Source organism: Rana temporaria, chromosome 1 (genome assembly GCF_905171775.1).
Source record: "Rana temporaria chromosome 1, aRanTem1.1, whole genome shotgun sequence".
Taxonomy (NCBI): domain Eukaryota; kingdom Metazoa; phylum Chordata; class Amphibia; order Anura; family Ranidae; genus Rana; species Rana temporaria.
The window spans coordinates 66,625,845-66,648,387 of NC_053489.1; the positions used below are offsets into that span (position 1 = coordinate 66,625,845).

General features: G+C 43.8%; 1 protein-coding gene across 1 annotated transcript in view; it reads left to right on the top strand.

Moving 5' to 3' along the window:
* The first annotated feature begins 10,031 nt into the window (after positions 1-10,031).
* The window catches only part of CCDC152 (coiled-coil domain containing 152), a 65,485-nt gene continuing 52,973 nt past the window's right edge, over positions 10,032-22,543 (top strand). The window contains exons 1-3 of the mRNA XM_040343821.1: positions 10,032-10,181; positions 15,982-16,087; positions 20,525-20,593. Coding sequence (XP_040199755.1) covers positions 10,095-10,181; positions 15,982-16,087; positions 20,525-20,593 — 262 coding nt within the window. The 5' untranslated portion in view covers positions 10,032-10,094. The remainder of the gene's footprint in view (positions 10,182-15,981; positions 16,088-20,524; positions 20,594-22,543) is intronic.

Here is a 22,543-nt window from a genome sequence, read left to right on the forward strand (position 1 = left end):
CCACTTCCCCTGGGCAGATGCCTCTTCTAGCACTGCCCCCCAGCCCAGAAGGCTGGCGTCTGTGCTCACCACCTTCCAGGTAACTGTAGTGAAGGATTTTCTGTCTGACAGATTTTGGGGGAGCAACCACCAATTGAGGTTCTGGCGAACCCCTTGGAGATAAGATCATAGGAAGATCCAGGGCCTGAACATCTTTGTTCCAAGCTGACAGAATTCTGCCCTGTAACGGTCTTGAGTAAAATTGGGCCTCGAAGGAGGCTACCATCTTTCCCAACAATTTCATGCATAGACGGATGGAAGGCCTTCTTTTCGCCTTTACCACTCGAACCAAGTCTCCTATGGCTTTTGCCTTCGGCTTGGGAAGGAATACCTTGCTTAGGGATGTGTCTATAATCATGCCCAAGTACTCTAGCCTTTTTTGAGGCTGCAAGGAAGATTTCTTCAGATTGAGGACCCAGCATAGGTACTCTAAATATTCCACTGTGCTGTGCACATTGTGGCCCAAGCGTGCGGCGGACTGATCTATGATCAACAGATCGTCCAGGTAGGCTGTTATCGATATGCCTCGTGCCCTTAGCCTTGCCAGGGCCGGGGCCAGTATTTTTGTGAACACTCAAGGTGCCGTAGCCTGCCCGAAAGGAAGGGCCACAAACTAAAAGTGGCGCTGATCCACCGAAAATCTTAGAAATCTTTGGTGAGTGGGAAATATTGGCACATGTAGATATGCATCTCGGATGTCTATTGATGCCAGGAATTCTCCTCCCTGAAGGATGGAAACAACTGAATGGACAGACTCTATGCGAAAGGAGCGAATGTTCAGAAACTAATTCAGACTTTTCAGATCTAGGATAGGTCTGACATTCCTGTTTGTTTTTGGAACCGTAAACAGGTTTGAATAGAATCCTGACCCCTGATCCTCTGGGGCTAACTCCAAAATTACCCCTTGGGACAACAGGTGTTCCAAGGCCAATAGTAAAGGCCTTCTTTTTTCTGGATCTTTGACAATTCTTGATCTCAGAAAATGAGGTGGCGGAAATTCTCTGAACTCTAGCTTGTAGCCTGAGGACACTGTGGCGATGACCCACTTGTCCTGAGCCTCGTTCCGTCAGGCGTTTGCAAAATGCAGCAGCCTTCCCCCCACTCAGCCAAGCGGGGGCATCCCTTCATAGGGAAGTTTTGGGGGTATGTTTAGACCTTGAACCCCAAGTTCTTTTCTGCCCTTGGGCTCGGCTCTGGGCTTTTTCCCTGGTGTTAGACTGGGGCGGCCGTTGCCACTGCCTGGAAACTGAGTTCCCATGGGGCTGGAGAAAGAGTATGTTTAAATGAGGGACGCTTACTCTTTTTCTTAACCGGCAATAGAGTAGACTTGCCTCCGGTAATCTTTTGGATGTATTTATCCAGGTCATCTCCAAACAGGCGTTCGCCCCCAAAGGGGAACGCTGCTAAGTATTTCTTGCAGGAAGCCACGGCCTCCCAATGTTTTAACCAAAGGGACCTGTGCATGTGTACCTGTAGGAGATTCAAGCGAGATGCTTTTTGAACAGAGTCCATAATCGCATCAATTGCAAAGCACAAGACCTTAGGAAGGTCCTCATAAACCTCAATCTCCTCCGTAGGCAGGAGGTTAATCATCTGCTTCATTTGTTCCTTGAGGAACTGACATACACCAATGGCTGTAACTGCAGGTTGTACTACAGCCCCATCCATGGCAGAGGAGGCTTTTAATAGGGACTCCAGCTTTTTATCAGTTGGATCCTTAAAAACCTGTGCATTGTCTAAAGGATAGGTCAGGTTTTTGTTTGCACAAGAAATAGCTGCATCAATAGCAGGCACCCCTCATTTCTTGGTGAAACCTTCCTCCATAGGATAAAGGAGGGAGAACTGCTTAGGAGGAGAAAATAGTTTATCTGGGTGAACCCAGTCATCATACATCAGTTTATCCAGCAAAGAATGAACTGGAAAGGTGCATGCAGCCTGTGGAGATTTCCGGGATCCCAAAGAGGAAACAGAGGGCCTAGAAGCTTCAACAGGAGGCAATTTGTAAGTGGCACGCACCATCTCTGCATAATATTGCACCTGCATCTTTAGCGACTGAGAAGTCGCAGGAAACCTCTCATCCTCTGAGTCCTCAGACTGCACATGATCCTCATCTCCAGAGAGGGATTTTTCAACCTCAGAAGGCTCGTCTGAAAAGAGAGCCAGAGCAGATGAAGGGGATCTACCCCGTTTTCTGCTATCTCTCAAGGAGGTTGCGACAATATTAGCAATCCTTCCTTCCAGGCCATCCAAAGCAACTTTTAAAGCGTCCTCAGTGATGTATACAGCCATAGGAGAAGCTTCAAAACCAGACAGGGGTTCATCCTGTGAGGCTGCTATCAGGGCGACAGAGGGGGATGGTAAACTGCACGCAAGCTCAGAATCCTTAGCCGTACGCAGGGATTTTCTGTTGCCTTTTTTATTCGCCCTAGACCCTCTTCTCTGGGACATAGTCCTTACTGCAAAGCAAAGGTACTATCCACAAATATAAATGCAATCACTGTTGTGCTATAGTCTTACAATACACAAAATATCAGCTCACTGCACAACCCGATGCCGAGTAGGAGTCTTAGGTTTGCCTGGTTCAATCCACAGGGATGCTTACAGCCCACAGCTCTGTGTCCATGCCGTTTAACAGAAGGCTCTGGCATGCTGGGCTTTTGAACCAGCCTCTTGGCACCTGAACACAGGTGTCCTGCATTGCGCACGGGCACTAGCAACCACTTTTGGCCCTCCCCATCCATGTCTCTATACTGACAGAAAAACGTGCTCCCATCATGGTGTCGCCCAGGAGAGGAGGAAAAGGGGGGAGAGATTACTGGGGGGCATCTTGTGGACCCCTGTATGCGTATCGTGGCAGAGCCTGTAGCGGAAAGAGGTGAGTGGTGTTATATTTGACCGTCTTCATTGAGCATGTTATCCTGGAAGGCTATGTAAGAAAACACCAGGTTACACTTACTCTCTCCAGTGGTAAGAACCAGGAAAGACATCCTACTCCAAAGAAGATAATACATAAATAAAAATGATCTTCTTCTTACCAGATCCACGCCGTAGGAAAACTACTAAAAGTAGTTCCAGCTTTCACCCATCACGGCGCGCAAGTTGTGCCAACCTTCAGGTTTACCAAGGGTTTTATTAGAGAAAACCTCATACCTGGACCTGTAGAAGACTCTCCCAGAAACTCTTCGTGCCACATATGTATTAGTACACCAAAGTCTGGATCCCAGAGCGCAGACCTCTGCAGAGAGACATTACAGGCAAACCTTGTTTCTTCTTACACGAGGCCCAGGTACCAACCATCTTAGGCCTTTGATATGAGCCTGAGGAATGGATCCAGTTATAGCTCCTAGGTCTCTGCAGCCAGACCATCAAAAGAGCATTTATCTTCTTAGCACATGTTGAACGTGACCAACCACCTTAACACTGGCAAAAAAACTGAGGTACTCTCCATTTGGGAGTGGTTATATAGGGGAGGAACTCAATTTTAATTGGGTTTGCCAGTGTCCAATCACCTGTGGTGACTACATAACCCATTAAGTAATTAAGGCTCTGTGTCCCGTGATGTATGATCAAGAAAGCCACTCGGTTGTTATCCCGGAGCAGCGGGAGGGGACATCACCCATCCTGCCGCCTCTCGTGGCTCTTATTGGGCCTCCCGTCCCACTGGGATACCCGATCCACGATGCGCCACTTCCGGCGCCTAGAGATAGACTGGCACGAATCCGGAAATGGCTTTGTTCCAGTCCTATCTCTCTAAACACGGAAGCGACGTCACAACGCCACTTCCGGTTTACTCGACTGCCAATGGCACTGGATTAAAAAAATATACAGCATTCAGAATCGCAGTTTTTGACGGTCTGAATACTTTGAAGTGCAAAGGAGGGATTTGGGGTCTCCATAAAGAGTACCTGTTACCACCTATTAACTGTCACAAGGGATGTCTACATTTCTTGTCACAGCAATAAAAGTGATGACATTTTTTATTAAACACAATGTAAAAATATAAAAATAAATAAGAATTTTTTTAAAGCGCCCCCTTCCCACAATCTTGCGCAAAGAAAACGCATACGGAGGTTGTGCCCGCATATGTAAACGGTGTTCAAATCACATATGTAATGTATCGCCGCAACTCATTTCATGAGTGCAAGCAATTTTAAGGCGTAACATGTTTTTGGTATCTATTTACTCAGCATAAAATCGTCTTCCACGTTATACAAAAAAATTGTGCTAACTTTACTGTTTTTTTTTTTAATTCATGAAAATGTATTTTTCTCCAAAAAGTTGTGTTTAAAGCACTGTTGCACAAATACTGTGTGACATAAAATATTGCAACAATTGCCATTTTATTCTCTAGATTCTCTGTTTATATATATATATATATATATATATATATATATATATATATATATATATATATATATATATATATATATATATATATAATGTTTGGGGGTTCTAAGAAGTGAAAAAATAGTGATTTTAACTTGTAAACACCAAATGTCAGAATTAGGTTTAGGCATGATAACTCATCAATTCCAATGTCATGTAATATGAAAACGTGTGTAAATGGAGTGATTTTATGTGTATTTTATACCCTGTGTATACTCATAGTAATTGTTCACATTACACTCTGCAAGATACAATCCCTTCTCTCCATGCCTAAAGTAAATGTAAACGATTTCCTTTGCTATAGCATATTATCATGTCATGTTTTTAAAGAAAACACTTGTTTGTGTCATATTTTCATCCTTTGTTGCATCTCAGCATTGCTCATCTCCTACAGTCTCTTTGCATGCCATTGTCTTTTGCATGCATGCACTCATGCTAGGACAGCATGAAAATCCTTTGAGAGGGTTTCCTGATGGTGAAAACGGTGGACAATGTGTCCTGAAACAGCCACGTGTAGCCCTTATGGGAAGCCAATGCAACATGGTGACAATACAGGATCACAACAGGGAGACCAGGGTAGCATGTTGTCACCCTCTAACAAGAAATGCATGAGCCTGGTGGGATTACCGGGTATTATTTTATTAAAAACAGCAGCTTTAAAAAAAAAAATGAAGATTGTTTTTGAAAATGCATTAACAGGTTAAAGCTTTTAGCACAGTTTAGTGAGTGTGTTTAAATATAGTTTACAGAGGAACTTTACATCCCCCTAGTATTAATCCCTTCATACCTGATCTGCTAGGTTAAATTATAACAACCTACTCACCGGAGCTGGGAATCCAGAGCGGTCATGCTGTCATGCCCCGAAAACCGCTGCACTTCGGTTCTTGTGCCGCCATCTTCTTTGTGACATCATCAGAAGGCTAGCTGTCTCTTCTATGTCATAGCAGTCAGTCCCCTGATGGCTCCACTCTACGCCTCCACAGTGTGTTCAACATAACCCTTATGCTTGCTGGGATTTGTGATGTGGGTATCCATCAGGGGAGGGCTGGGCCGGAGGGCAGGGTGGCAACTGCCTCCCAGGCCGCTCTAACTTATGTTCAAAATGGCCCACAGCCGCTGCCCCCATTTTCTCTTCTTATTCTGCACAAGGAAGTCGAGTCAGGGGCCAGGAGCCACAGCGGCTGACCACTAGCTGTTGCATTTCGGGAGTTGTAGTCCACCCTCAAGCTCCCGGTGGATGGAAAATCGAGCAGCGCAGAGGAAACTACAACTCCCTGGGAGCGGATTCTTGGAAGCAGGCAGAGGCAGTGCGTGCCAGGGAGTCGGGACGCTGGGCTGGGCGGTGGCTGCAATTTTACCCCAGGACCAGGAGCATTACCCCCCCAGGAGGCCATGGCATGTAAGGACCCGCTGAGCTGAGATCACTGAGGTGAGAGACCCTGACATGCCTAGCTGACCCCCCCCCCCATACACCCCATGTAACCTGCCCCATTGATCAGGCTGCTGTGATGGGCACTGGAGTTGGCTGCACTGATGGGCACTGGTGAGGCTGCATTGAAAAAACAGGTGGGCCATGGATGGTGAGCTCATTCGGCGGTTCAATGGGCCACTTGACTGGACTTGCCCCCCAGGCTTAAGGCTGCCAGCCCTCCCCTGTGTGTAGGAGGGGTTCCCTGGGGCTTCCCAAAGTCTAATTCCCACGGCTATAAAAAATGTACTGATGTTATCTATAACAGTGATCAGTAAAATACTTGCGTGTAGATGCGTTTAAACTTGGAAAGATGCGTATGCGCACATAATTGATTATTTATAATTGATTGTTTATTTTTCACCTTTGTTTAGACTTACTTTTCACGCTTACTAATGTGTATACAGGCATTTATACGTGTAAGCGTGTAAAGCACATGTTCTTACATGCAGATTTTTGGATTCTGTATTGTGGATCTGAATGCAGTGCATGTTTACTCACCTGCGTGAATTAACCACTTCATTACTGGGCACTTAAACCCCCTTCCTGCCCAGACCAATTTTCAGCTTTCAGCGCTGACGCATTTTGAATGACAATTGCGCGGTCATACAACACTGTACCCAAATTAAATTTTTATAATTTTTTTCCCCACAAATAGAGCTTTCTTTTGGTGGTATTTGATCATCTCATTTGATTTTTATTATTTGCGCTATAAACAGAAAAAAAGACAAAAAAAAAACACAATATTTTTTACTTTTTGTTATAATAATATCCCGATTTAAAAAAAAAAATAATAATAATTTCCTCAGTTTAGGCCGATATGTATTCTTTTACATATTTTTGTTAAAAAAAAATCGCAATAAGCGTATATTGATTGGTTTGCGCAAAAGTTATAGCACCTAGCAATGGTGGTGATCTGCGATTTTTTTGGTCAGGCCTGCGATATTGCGGCAGACATATCGGACACTTTTGACACGATTTTGGGACCATTCACATTTATACAGCGATCAATGCTATAAAAATGCACTTATTACTGTGTAAATGTGACTGGCAGGGAAAGGGTTAACACTAGGGGGTGAGGAAGGGGTTAAATGTATTCCCTGGGTGTGATTCTTACTGTGTGTGGAGGGGACTGACTGGGGGAGGTGACCGATGCTGTGTCCCTATGTACAAGGGACACAGCATCGGTCTCCTCTCTTCCTGACAGGACGTGGAGCTCTGTGTTTACACACAGAGCTCCACGTCCCTGCTGTCACTGCCGATCGCAGGTACCTGGCGGACATCGCGGCTGCCAGGCACGCGCATCGGCATCTCAGCGATGCACCGGGCACAGTTTTTCCCCGTTGCGCGCCCCCAGCAGCGCGCGTGGGGAATGCAAATAAAAGGACGTCCAGGGACATCCACCCGGCAATTGAGTGCCCCGCTGTGGACGTCTTTTGTCTACAGCGCGGGTCTCAAGCAGTTAAATAGCAAGCCCTTTTTTGACAGTTACTGTTTACAAGTAAAAATCTGTATTTTTTGCTAGAAAATTACTTAAAACCCCCAAACATTATTATTATATTTTTTTTTACCAGAGATCATAGAAAATAAAATGGCAGTTGTTTCAATTTTTGGGAATAAAATGCACTTTAATGAATTAAAAAACATAATATATATCCCAATTTTTTGTATGATATGAAAGATGAAGGTAAATAGATACCGAACATGTCATGCTTTAAAATTGTGTGCGCTCGTGTAATGGCGTCACTTTAAAATGGTGGTACTTAAAAATCTCCAAAGGCAACGCTTTAAAAAAATTCTACAGATTACCAGTTTAGAGTTACAGAGAAGGTCTAGTGCTAGAATTATTGCTTTTGTTCACGGCAATACTTCACATGTATGGTGCGAACTTCGTTTACATATATGGGCGTGGCCTACATATTAATTCACTACTTCAAACGAGTATGCGGGGGCGGGGGGCACCATTTTTTTTTTCACATTGTCTCTTTTAAAAAAAATGTTGGGGACTTTTATTGCTATCGCAAGAAATGTAATCATCTCTTGCGATAACAATACAGCATGACAGGTCCTCTTTATGGAGAGATCTGGAGTCTAAAAGACCCCAAATCTCTCCTCTACCGTTAAAAGCAAAACATAAAAAAAATATGTATCTTTTGCTTTAAGAAAAAAAAACATATTTACTTGGCCTGAGAGCCATAAGTTACATCATGACATCGCTCTGGTCCTCCAAGGGCATAGAGATGAGAAGTGGCCATGTTGTCATTGTTTATCCCTATGGAAAGCCACCGCCGGATGGTCCCTGGGCTCAGTGATTGGTAACGTAAGCTGGAGAACTACCCGGAAAAGGCAGGGGGGTACCCCTCCCACCACTTGTAAAAGTGATCCCGCAGCAAATTCGCCGTGGGGGATCACTTTTATCTGAAATTCCAGTGTCTGAGGGAAAATAAAATACCGGGGTTATGGCATCTAGCTGCAGCCATAACCCCGGTATTAAACGTCAAACAAATTACATATTTTCCCAGTTAGGCGGTTGGCAAGTGTTTGAAAAACACTTGCATATGCTTTTTTTTTTATGGTTGTGTGGATAAAGCCTAAATCGGAACATATAGGCTCCATTCACACTTGTTAAACTTGTCATGCGACTTTGGACATGATAAGTTGCATGACAAGTCGCAGCTCGTTCTTTTCAATGACACCCGTTCACATCAGTTCTCCTGAAAGTCACATCATTTTTGAAAAGATACTTTGGTACAATTTTTGATGCAACTTAATGTCCATTAAATTAGGGTGACCAGACATCCCCAGTTTCAGGGGACAGTCCCCTGATTGAGGACACTGTCCCCGGACCAAGTCTGTCCCTGGTTTTGTCCCCAGATTGCATTTAATAGGGGGCAGGGGCAATTTCAAAGACAATCAGTGCAGAATTAAAATAAAAAAAATAGAATTACACACCCCCACTCCGCCGTGCCTACTAGCATAGGGGAGTTGTATTTTTCCCATGTGCTGGTCGCAGTGGAGGGAATATTTCTTCAGTTTCGGGCGCATGCCCATTCAGCTGCGCTCGCATGTTCTTCTGCCTTGGCTCAAATTCTGGCCAGCCACCTGCCTATCTCCTTGCGTTCCCTGGCGGAGTGATCTTCCTCCGCTCCTCATCCAGTAGTAGCCGGGGCCCGAAGAGTAATGCCGCGTACAGACGGTCGTTTTTTGTGATGAAAAAAAATGTTGTTTTTAAAAACGTCATTTAAAATGACCGTGTGTGGGGAAAACGTCGTTTATGTCTTCTGAAAAACGACAAAAAAAAAAATCGAACATGCTTGAATTTTTTGTGTCGTTTTTTGTGTCAATTAAAATGATAGTGTGTTGGCAAAACGACGTTTAAAACTAAGTTTTTAAACCCGCGCATGCTCTGAAGCAAGTTATGAAGCTAGCTTCAATGGAAAAGAGTGCTGAACGTAACCGCGCTTTGCTAGAGCATTTTGAAAAAACGATGGTGTGTAGGTAACGTCGTTTTTGAAAATGAAGTTTCAAAAACGTCGTTTTATTTCATGATTTAAAACGTCGTTTTATTTCATCACAAAAAACGACCAAGAGGATGTGAGGCGGGCGGCGACGGGCAGAGAGTCGCTGATTGTTGCCATTACTAGGAAAGAAAAAATATGTCCCCGGATTTCATTTTAAAAATCTGGTCACCTTATTTTAAATGCAAAGTTGGATCTAAGTCGCCTCAAAGTTGCACTCCAAAGTCGCACTGGTGTACAACTTTGGAGTTGCGCTGGTGTAAATGGAGCCATAGTTATGTAATATCTGAGGTAAAAACCAATGTACTGTCTGAGGTAAACACAACAGATGGGTGCACTGCAATATGTTTCCCCCCACTCACACCTTTTTAATATTTATTTATTACCATATTTAATATTTATTATCCGTACAAATACTGGCTACAAATGTTCTTGTCATGACAGGATAAGAAATGACATTGCTTTGATGAAAATGAAGGCTCCATTTTATTAGTAATGTTTTGACAAGAAGCATGTAAGTTGAGGGGAATTCATTACAGGCCTGCACTGGACTGACTTTATAACTGTGTCACATGTTTCGGCCTGCAGTGTGTGACTGTGTGTGCACTTCATACTGACGCCAACTGACTTCTGGAAGGGTCCCAAAATCTCTGACAGAGCGTAGATTCTGAGACCACCATATCATGAATGAAAACATGAATCAAGAAAAGAAGAGACACTCTTCTGTCAATCTCGATAAACTTCTGGAAGAACATTCACAGATCGAGAAGGTAAATCTGTGACTGGGCCTAAGATTTGTCCCTGCTAATTCAAAAATTGTGCCATATCTGTTGCCACTTATGAGAAAAGAGATAATAGGAACAATTCTTACGCAGCATTAAGGTGCCTGCCATTAGCGGTTAAGCGGCGATTGTTTTAGCGGCGCTTTACCGCTTTTTTAACATCGCTTTTGTGCTGGTTTTCGGCCACTAGCGGAGCGCTTTTAAGCCCAAAGAAGGGCTTAAATGGCAGGGCGTTTTGGCAGTGCTTTATACAGCCCTCCTAAACCACCCCAAAGATGCTGCTTGCAGGACTTTTCCTAATGTCCTGCAAGTGCACCGCCCCAGTGTAAAAAGGCACACTGAAATGAATGGGAGGCGGTTTTCAGGCGATATTCAGAAGCTATTTCTAGCACAAAAATGCCTGAAAAATAACTCAGTGTGAAAGGGGTCAAAAGCTTGACAATAATTTACATTTTGGATAAGGAGGAGATGAGTTAGCATTTTGTCAGGATTTGTTTTGTGTCTGAGACTCCATTTGAGGGGATTTTCCCTAATTTCTTGTCCCTGTGAGTTGAAATGGGCAGCGCGCCAGAACAGGAAGGCACAAAAAAGGGGTAAAAACTTTATCAGGAGTTCTAAGGCCTTGTTCACACGAGCGTACTAGTGTGTTCACCTACGCTTACCCATACAGGGATGCACAGGTGTTTTGTGCATTCTCATGCAGGCAGTCCCATTCATGTCAATTGGGAGACAATGGCGGCATGGACACAGCCACTACTTCCAATCTGACATCTATGTGGTTGTGAGTGTGCAGCTTCAAATGCACACTGTTTGTTTTCATTTAAAGCCTTGTGTCCACACAGATGTCAAATTGTGTCCATGCAGCCATTGCCTCCCAAATGACATGAATAGGACTGCCTGCACGGGAATGCATAGAACACCTGTACATCTCTGTGCAGGTAAACACAGCCCTTGCACAGCTGTAGTATGCTCATGTGAACCATGCCTAAAGCATGTTGGAAATTTTTTGAAAAACTAACGATTTTCTAATCAATGATGGGAGAATCGTGCGAGAAATGTAATAGAAAAAAAAATGCGCATGTGCCAGAAAAGAAAATTTCCTGGAGATAAAAGAATATTCCCGGCCACGAAAATTATTTTCTGTAGCAACATGAAGGCTTGGTCGGCCGAATTTCGAAAATCAATGGTGGCATCATCGGATCACAAAAAAAAAAAAAAAAAAATCTGATTTTAAATAGAAAATTTGTTCGAAATTCGACCGTGTTATGGCCTGCTTAAGGCCTGGTTCACACCTATGCATTTTTAGCACGTTTTCACTTTTGCAGAAACACACTAAAGTCCATTTAACATGTGTGCATTTTATGGAAAGGGCCAGGGACTTTTTTTGTTTTTTGGTTCCATAGACTTAACCCCCCTGGCGGTATTCCCGAGCGTGACTCGGGGTAGGTTTTTTCTGCTATAATCGGTAACCCCGAGTCACGCTCGGGGTAGATATGCAGAGCCTGCAGCGTGCGCTGGCTTACCTTCTCCTGGATCCAGCGATGTCACCGCGCTGTGTGAGCGAGCGGGACCTCACTCGATTCACACAGCGTCCTCCTGTGCCGCCGATCTCCGTTCCCTGCGACGTTACGACGCACAGGAGCGGAGATCGGCGCCAAATTCAAAAAAGTAAACAAACACATTACATACAGTATACTGTAATCTTATAGATTACAGTACTGTATGTAAAAAATACACCCCCCCCCCCCTTGTCCCTAGTGGTCTGCCCAGTGTCCTACATGTACTTTTATATAATAAAAACCTTTCTTTCTCCCTGCAAACTGTAGATTGTCCATAGCAACCAAAAGTGTCCCTTTATGTAAAAAATGGTTTTAGATCAGCTAGAAAACAGCGATAATAAATTATAATCGCTTGCAGAATTGTGCGATAGCGATTTGTGGGGAAATTCGTCATAAAAAAAAAAATTATGACAGCGACAATTTTGCAACTGTGAAAATTTCAGTGATTTTGATTTGATTACATTATTGAATAATTTTTATTAGAATTAAAATAGCACAGTGCGCATGCTCCAGTTCTCAACGGAAAACGCCAATGACGCCGACGTGTGCGTCATTGACGTAAAGTCGTATTCAAGAACGACTTAGGTAAACGACGTACCCGACGGGAAAAGACGACGCGGACCCAACGCCATACTTAACATGGCATACGGCGGACTGGCGTAAGGTTACCCCTCATATAGCAGGGGTAACCTTACGCAAACGACGTAAGCGACGGCTACGCGACACGCAAATTCGTTCGGGAATCGGCGTATCGGGCTCATTTGCATAAACAAATAAGACCTGAACGTAAACTTCACCTAGCGGCCGGCGGCGAATTACATTTAAGATCCGACAGTGTAAGTCACTTACACCTGTCGGATCTTGGCCGTATCTATGTGAAAATTATTCTAGGAATCACTCGCATAGATACCCGGGCCAAAAAACAGAGATACGACGGTGTTTCCTGAGATACATCGTCGTAACTCTGCTGAGAATCTGGCCCAGTGTCATTAGTACAGTGACAGTGCATATTTTTTAGCACTGATTACTGTATTAGTGTCACTGGTTCCCAAAAAGTGTCAAAAGTGTCAGTAAGTGTCCAATTTGTCCACCACAATATTGAAGTCCCGCTATAAGTTGCTGATGGCCGCCATTACTATTAAAAAAATAAATAAAAATTCAATAAATCTATCCCATAGTTTGTAGAAGGTATAACTTTTGCGCAAACCAATCAATATACGCTTATTGGGATTTTTTACCAATATGTAGCAGAATACATATTGGCCTAAATGGATGAAGAAATTCGATTTTTTTATTGGATATGTTTTATAGCAGAAAGTAAAAAATATTTCATTTTGTTTTTCAAAAATGTCGGTCTTTTTAAGTTTATAGCACAAAAAATAAAAAATGCAGTGGTGATCAAATACCACCAAAAAAAATCTCTATTTGTGGGAAAAAAGGACATACATTTTATTTGGGTACAGTGCCGCATGACCGCGCAATTGTCAGTTAAAGTAACGCAGTGCCGTATAGCAAAAAATGGCCTGGTCATAATGGGGGTAAATCTTCCAGAGGTCAAGTAGTTAAGGGCTTGTGCCTGTTCACACGATCTGCATTCAAGTCGCTCTTCAGAGAGCATTCGACAGGAGGTGAGGAGGCATAGTATCACTTAACCCCTCATTAGCAGACCACAGCTGCATGCATTGCAGGGTGCATGTAGAGCGACCCCATTCACTTGAATATGTCTCGCTCAGCCAGCGCTTCTCCCACCAAAAGCAACAGAGGAGAACCTTACTGTTGTGGTGGTGAAGTGAAACATTGGGGCTGCGGCTTGTGTACACCCCTGGCCCCTGCCTCTGGGGAAAAAGTGTGTGGGGGGGGAGGGGGGGGAGTAAAAACACAGCTCACCATGGCGTTTACCACACCTCAACTGCTAGTGTGAACGAGCCCCCAACAGCGTTCATTTGATTTTCCTAATCTTTAGTGGGGTTTTTGGCTGCAGTGATGAGAAAATTCAAAAGATAAGGATGGTAAATTTCTTCCTTCTACTAGCTGCACAATGTGCTGATAATCTTCGTATAGCCAGCTTTAGGCTGCTTTCACACTGGGTCGGCGGATCCCTTAACGGTAAAGCGCCGCTAGTTTTTGCGGCGCTTTACCACTGTTTAAGCTGCACTTTTCAGCTGCTAGCGAGACAATTTTAACCCCCCGCTAGCAGCCAAAAAAGGGGTTAATAGCGCCCTTTTTAGCTGCTTCGGAATGGCTGCCCATTCATTCCAATGGGCAGGGGCATTTTGGGAGTTCTGTATTCAGGGCTCCTACACCGCCCTAAGGATGCTGTTTCCAATAATTGTTTCCCTGTCCTGCAAGCGCACTGCCCCAGTGTGAAAGCACTCAGGCTTTCACACTGGGGAGGCATTGGAGGCGGTTTTCATGTGTTTTACAGGCGCCATTTTTTACAGTGGACAGCTGCCGAACAGTTGCCTGACACAGCGGGAGACCGTAAACAAGGTGAGACAGCAGATGGGCACAGAAGGGACGAGTGAGGATGCAAATGGACACAGTGAGGCTGCAGATGGGCACAGTGAGCAGGGCTGGTGCAAGGATATTTGCCGCACCCCCCTTGCTCCACCCTCTTTGTCCTGCCCATGCATACCCCACCTTTTTAATGAAGTGCCCATCAAATGCAGCCTTGCCAGCGCCCATCAAATGTAGCCTCACCAGCACCCATCAAATGCAGCCTCACCAGCGTCCATCAATGTAGCTTACTAGTGCCCATCAATGAATGTTTGCTTGCTTCCATTCATTCAGGAGTTGGGACGCAGACACAGTCCTCTGCCGCCACTGCGCCTCTGACACTATGTGCGAACGGCGCATGAAGCGGCGGCTGCCTGCTGATGCTGAGACTTAGTTGCTTGCTACAGAGAGAAGAGAGTAGGAACACCAGTGGCCGGGCACTCCTAGGCAGCAGTGTGCCCTAGGCGGCTGCCTAGTTTGCCTAGTGGTATCACCGGCCCTGACAGTGAGGCTGCAGATGGGCACAGTTAGGCTGAAAATGGGCACAGTGAGGCTGCAGATGGGCACAGTGAGGCTGCAGGTGGGCATTGTTTACCAGTAGCTGCTGCATTTGCCACCCTAGGCTTATACTCAAGTCAATACGTTTTCCCATTTTTTTGTAGTAAAATTAGGTGCCTCAGCTTATATTTGGGTCGGCTTATACTCGAGTATATATGGTATTTTATAGCAGAAAGTTAAAAATATTTTTTTTTTGTGCAAAAAATGAAACAACTGCCCTGGCAGCAAAAGAAAACTGGATCTGAGCTGCCCCTAACAGTTCTGCCACCCTAGGAGACAACTTATTTATTTTTCTTACATCACAGGACACAGAGCAGGTTATAAATCATGACTACCTGGGTTATGAGCCACCTATAGGTGAATGGACACTGGCAGAAACAAACAGGACATCCTCTTCTATACAACCTCGCCCATAAGTACCTCAGCTTTTTCGCCAATGTCTGAAAGTGATGGTAACTTACGTGTAACTCTCTGAATAATGCTGCCAGATTCTGAATGGCTAAGATAGATGGTGCTCATCCCTCTTATGATGAGATTGGAACAAACAAGCAGGGATTGTCTGTAATGCGTTCATTCAACACTGTAACCTGCATATGTGGAACCCTGTGCAGTAATAACTGACCAAGGGGTTTCCAGTAGGATGCTCTACAGGTCCAAGGCAAGGGACCTCAAGAAAAGGAGATTAAGTCCCTGAGAATCTGCTTAGACTTTGCCCGCCATGATGGGTGAAGGTTGGATCTTGGTTCTTCCAGACCGATCCTACAGTTTGGTGTTGAGGTGCCTGGGGCCTGCAAACCCAAAAATCTGGTTCCGGTTGACCAAGAAGTGCAATTTAGGGAAAGCAAGGGCAGATATAGAGCATATGAGGAAGAATGTATCAGAAATAGTGAGAAAATTTGAAAAGGGACTGCGGGCTTCATACACATTTTTGTGGCCCTTTAATTCAGCTGAGGGAAATAACAGAATCAAGTTCAAAGTGAGAAACTTCTGCAGCTGTTTAATGGAATATGATGCAGCTGTGTTTTGTAATACACATATTAATGTCCTGTGAGCACTAAGTGGCATTATCTATCAGAACATACAAATGACTATATAAAACAAGCTGTTATTTCGTAAAATAATTACCCACTGTGTTTAGCGTGTTTTGTACAATTGCATTGTTTGTATCCATACAGAAATTTGCAGAGGTTAATGGAAAGAATAACCTACTCGAGATTCAGCTGGAGCGATTAAATAGATTGTGGAAAATAAGCCAGGCAAAAGAACAGAGCTCTGCAGAAGGTATGAAATAGATGCCATTCGGTTGTTTTTTATTCGCTCAGTGTTGTCAGAAAAGGGCTCTGTCATACTTAAAGAGGAAGACCACCGATGATGACATGAAGGTTAGACCATCGTCTCTGAACGCGCAGGGCTCAAAATGCCAGTACCACTCCATAGGGCATTAAGCCTTGTCCTGCCACAGTCTGCCATAGCCTTTGACAAGCTGCCTTCAGTACGGACTGCCTCTGTCTCTCATGGATGCACTAAAATGCCAGGAGGGAAACATTGCTACTAGACCAGTGATCGCAAACCTAGTGGACCACTAAATTTAAAATTTTGAATCCCGTGGACCACTGAGGAATTTTACATGCCTTATAAACACAATGCTCTGGCTCTCTGCCCCCCTCCCCTAGGATCACACTGCTGTCTTATACACACAATGCTCCGGCTCTCTGCCCCCTCCCCCTGAATCACACTGCTGCCTTATGCACACTACGCTTCAGTTCTTTGCCCCCCCCCCCCCACACACTCTGCATCACACTGTGACCTTACACAGACTCATCATTGGATCTCACCTCTTTATCCATCCATGTGCTCGAGCTCTGTGCTCCCTCCCAAAGTCTGTGATCAGCACAAGTCCCCTCCTTCTTCACCTCCCGCTCTCTTGCACTACTCCTGGCACCTCCCTCTGAGTTCACAGGAGCTGGAACTACAGAGGAGGTATCGGATGTCAATGCGCGCTGACAGTATTGACTGTCAATGCACACTGAGAACAACATTGGGGCGATATAGATCTGCCACATTGATGATTTGCAGCAGAACCCCTGGGGACCACCAACATTTTCTTCTGGACCATCAGTGGTCCATGGATCACTGGTTGGCAACCGCTGTTCTAAATGACCCTTTGTGCAAGGAGCCTTATGCCTTGTACACGTTTTTTCAGTCGGACTAAACAGCTCAAGCTGTCATGCATACACACGGTCAAACTAAATTCTGACCGTCAAGAACGCGGTGACGTAAAACACTATGACGAGCCGAGAAAATGAAGTTCTATACTTCCGAGCATGTGTCGAATTGTTTCCGGGCATGTGTGGTGTTTATTCCATCAGAAAAGCATACAGACGATCGGAATTTCCGCTCAAATTTTTTTCCAACGGAAAAAATTGAGAACATGTTCTCTATCTAATCCGTCTGAATATCCGATAGAAAAAGTCTGATGGGTCATACACACAGACGGAATATCCGAAGAAAAGCTCCCGTCTGACTTTTTCTGTCGGAAATTCTGCTTGTGTGTACAAGGCATAAGTGCTTTCAAGCCATCTAAACTTGCAAACACGTATACTGGCAATGCACTATTTCCACCACAGTGCAATTTGACTAAATAAATCGTATAAAGTGGCCATCCCTTCCAACAAGAATAGGTTGTGTCTAAGCCCTTCAGCCAGTAGGTGATACTGTAGATATAGCAAATATATGACCTGCAGCACCAATAGGATGAGAATCTATAAGGACCTTTCCAATACAGATCTCAAAGAACCCCTGCTAAAAACTACTATATCTACACCTCATGGTACATTAGTGTGATGGTCAGTGGGAAGAATGTTCCTTACACTTGCGGTCATAGGAAAGTATCCACACTTACAAATAACTAAAAAGATCAATGGTGTCAGTGGGAACTTGTCTGAGAAGCAGAAATTGCTCAAAGAACCCTCTGGATCAACCCTAGAGTTCAATTGAACCCTGGTCTATAACATATATTCTAGATAGTTTATGGAAAGGGTTAGTTTACCTTTTCAAAAAAAATGTAACCCCCTATCCACCCCCTGTGACCTCGTCCCCACTGTACTTACCTCTGTGGGTGATGAGATGTAAGTGCCCACACAGCCAGTGTAGTGGTCTGTGGATTTGAAATCCCCAGCCCGCTCCTCTTCCTATTCTTTCTTTGGGGCTAAGGTTTACTGAATCAATAATGTGAAGCACAGATCAGCCTCCCTCGAGGGGCAACAGCACACAAGGTTACAGCAGAGTTCATTTAGAGTAGAGTTAGGAGGAGAGCCCCATACCCAGATGAAGGGTGTCCCAGAATACAGCATCCCCAAACAAGGGAATGTGAGTAATCCCTAACCGCAAAGTCCTCTTGCACTCTCAAGGGGGAAACATGACAGTAAAAGCCTTGCAACTATATCCTGAGTCCTGACGGTCCAACACAGACAATGCAGATGACCACTTCTCCAGTAATGGTTCTTATTGTTTGCTAGCTTCCCAACAAGCTATATATATATATCAGTCACCTACTTTACATGGTACCCTTTCACCAGGGCAGGGCAGCCATTTATTCTCAATGACTCCTAAAGTTGCAGCTAACACTGTGGGACATATAGTAGACAGGACTACCCAACAGATTGTCCTACCTTACAGCCCCAACTAGGGTAAGTGAGAGCAGGAAAATCTGAATCCTGGAATAACTAAAACTTTTCTTGTTCAATATATTTTATGTAGCGCCCCCTTACTTTCAGTATGGGCACTACGCTAAAGTTAGGGGGGAATGGGCTTCCAGACATCCTATGGAGAGAACTGTGGCAGACTTCAGCAAGGGTAAGAACCCTCTATACATCATTGGATCTCAGGATCTACATGTGGGAAGAATCCTGTGACATTACATAGGAGACATATTCCTTTTGAACTAATCACCAGTTGATTGTACCCCCCCTCCTCTCCAACCTGCATTTAACACTGAGACTACCCATTGTGTTTATGCTGTTTCAAGCTGAACCTGCAATCTAACAAGTTCAAGGGAAATCTATCACCTTCCAAGCAGCAAAATCACTTCATAATATTTCCATATTGAGGTTTGATAAGCGCTTCAAGTTTGGCAGAGACAGTGATTTCTATTCCCTGTATGTTCATGGCAGCCATATGCCTTTATGAACGGACCTGTTTGAGCTTACTTTGCACAGGATGCGCTTAAGGACTATTTTTGTTTGATTTTTATTAATCTGAGATCGATCAATTTTGTTCCATTGCATTTGGAGACATCCAGCAATCTATTAAGCACTTCCTGGATACCTTCCTTGAACTGATCGGCTGTACATACTCAACATGTGTGTTTGAGCCCAGGTTCACACTGGGTACAATTTGTTACGATTTGAGATGCGATTTCACATGTCAAATCGCATCTCAAATCGGCGGCATTTGTCGGCAATTGTCGGCAATGGCACCGTCCTAATCGGTGCGGCGCTGCACCGATTTCAAAAAGTAGTTCCTGTACTACTTTTTGCGATTTCGGGTCGCGATTTACATTGAACCCTGCACAGATGTCTCTTAAATCGCGGCCGAAATCGCGGCAAAATCGCTGCAAACCCGCAGCCGCGAAATCGCGGTAAAATCGCAGCAGTGTGAACCTAGCCTGAATCTGCATTCGCTTCCCCCTTCTCTCTGGACCTTTATTTATTAAACTGTATGTGTATTCATCAATAAAGTTTTTGTTACCATTCCATTTGACCCTGTTGCTGATTCTCCCTCAAAGACATTATTTGAGACCTCTGTCTCATCCTTCTCTTTTTTACATGTTACCCAGTGTCTATTGGGAGGTATCCCATCTTGTATAGACGTATCAGAGGCTTGGAATATTTATTATACACCCCAGGTTGGATTTCATTTTTTTTACTTCATTATCAAGCAAAGAGTCCTCAAAATTTCTGAGGTGAACGTGAGAGACCCATGGATGCCACGTTTTCAGATATTTCAAAACGTTGTCCTGCAGTGTAGCTTCTATCTCAGCGTATATGTAATATGGTTTTTGGTCTCAACTAAGCAACTACAGTTTTTTTTCCAAGCTTGAGCAATCGCCTGCTTAGAGGCTGTAATTATCTCAAGTGAGATAGATTAAACTTCTCTGGATGTTTATCAGCTAAGCCATAAGGGGATCATAAACTCAAACTCTGATCTTTTTCCTATTTATAAATGCAAGAGGGCAATAGATAAATCTTAGGGCCCACGCGCAAATTATTATTTGAGGAAATGTATGGTAAAAAGTGAGTTTTTTGTGTTAATAAGGCACTGCAGCGTCATTCCCTTTGAATGACACCCTAACACATTATTTCAGTAGGGGGCAAAGCAGCCATCCAGCATTATACGAAAAATAAAGGTCAGGTACAATTTGTGTGCATGAAAGTTATATTCAAAGTGAGTTACTGCAGCACACCTTAACACACGGTACCACAATGCATGGTGATAAAGGGCCCTAAACCAAAAGTAGAGAATCACTTTAATACAGCAATACAGTATTTTTCTATGTTTAGATATGCGAGATTTGTCTGAAGCTGAATTCATTTTACATTCATTTACATAAAAACAAGATTATGCTTTTGTGTTACACCATAAAACTAGCTAATTTGTTCATTGTGTTTATGTGAAAGGCACCCATTCATCTATTTGTTTCTGCTTATTAATGTGCAGAGTGTGCCGTATTACGGAACATGATAAAAGGGCTGCAGGAGACAATGGAAGCACAATGTAACATGAAAGGTAAGCCATGTATCAATCTTTATTCAACTGTTAACCTCCCTGGCGGTATGATTCTGTCTGGAATTACGTACCAAAAGCGGTACATTTATTTTGCAAGGAAATTGGCGTTTTATACTGTAGGCCTGTAATTTTTAGAAATAACTCACTTAAATCTGACCAAGCAAGAGTCTTGTAGGCATCCCGGGTATAATTTTTTTTTTTAAAACAAAATTATAAATTATAATATAATAAATAATTATAAATAATTATAACAAATAATAATATAATTATAATAAAAATTATTCAATAATGTAATCAACTCAAAATCACTGAAATTTGCAGTTGCAGAATTGTCGCTGTCATTATTTTTTTTTTTTTTATGACGAATTTCCCCGCAAATCGCTATCGCACATTTCTGCAAGTGATTATAATTTATTATCGCTGTTTTCTAGCTGATCTAAAACCATTTTTGACATAAAGGGACACTTTTGGACAATCTACAGTTTTTAGGCAGAAATGACATTTTTTATTATATAAAAGTACATGTAGGACACTGGGCAGACCACTAGGGACAAGGGGGGTGTGTATTTTTTACATACAGTACTGTAATCTATAAGATTACAGTATACTGTATGTAATGTGTTTGTTTACTTTTTTGAATTTGGCGCCGTTCTCCGTCCCCGTGCGTCGTAACGTCGCAGGGAACGGAGATCGGCGTCACACGGGGACTGTGAATCGAGCGAGGAGGTCCCGCTCGCTCACACAGCGGGTGGCATCGCTGGATCCAGGGACAAGGTAAGTAAACCAAGCCTGTGGATCCAGCGAAAGGTAAGCCTGTCCAGCCCGAGCGTGACTCGGGTTTGCCGATCCTAACATGTAAAACCAACCCCGAGTCACGCTCGTGTTTACCGTCAGGGGGGTTAAGAAACCCTCAGTAAGAAAATTACAGAGTTAGCCTAGGTCTGTACTTGCTTGGCTTGGTGTCTGTATTGTTTTCTGCCTGACATCTCTTTGAAACTCCAATGAAAAATATCCATATCCTCTCTTTCTGTTGTTAGGGTGGCCCCATTCTCTTTTCAGGGTCCCCTGGAGCCATCCTTATAAACCCGCTCCTGTGGCTCAACTTGCTGTTGACTTACTCCCCAGCTTAGTGATTGCCAGTTGTGAGCACACATGCTTTTTGCATCAATGGCTCTAAGAATCATGGGACATGTAGTAAAAGTCGTGTGTCTTTATTACATTTGCAATGCACCTTCCTCCTAGCCAGAAACTCAGGGAAGCAATTCTGGAAAAAAAGGAGACAGGGGTTTAATTATTTATTTTTTTAACTAGTAAGTGACTAGATACATCACTTATAAACATTTATTGTGTTATAAGCTTCTTATTGTAGTGCACCCCCTAAAAAGCCGCTGGTGAATTTGGTCCTATTTACCCCTTTGTAGCACACAAAGCCAACACACAGTATTTTCTTCATTCTTCACTGGCTCAGAACACAATCAAGGGGTTCTTTTTTTTTATTATTGAAATAGGGACTTGGATGGGGTATAGGGAGCATGGGATACCCTGGTGAACTGTAATTGGAACAAAGTGAGGACTTCTTAAATTCTGGCTGTGCTGTCCAGCTGTTGGCCACACTGTATACCCTTCTGGCTTCACTTGACCACTGGATCTCTAGGCTGACTGTGACCTGTACTCCTTCCAGAGTTTAAAGCTATGCACTCTAACACTTTGCAGCACTGGGATCTTGTACTCACTTAGCCATGGGATCATCAGTTGCCTCCTGCCGATATCCGCCAGGCCCTTCCCAGAGAGGGAGATGTATACTCACACTCTAGACAGCTTGGGCTTTCTCCTACAACTTCCTCCCGGGTTTATCCCATGAGCTTCTTCATGACCCAACTGGATCTTTGGACTAGGACTTGCGATTACGCCCCCAGCTAAGCTTAGCTGGGACCTCAGTGTCTTTTGGCT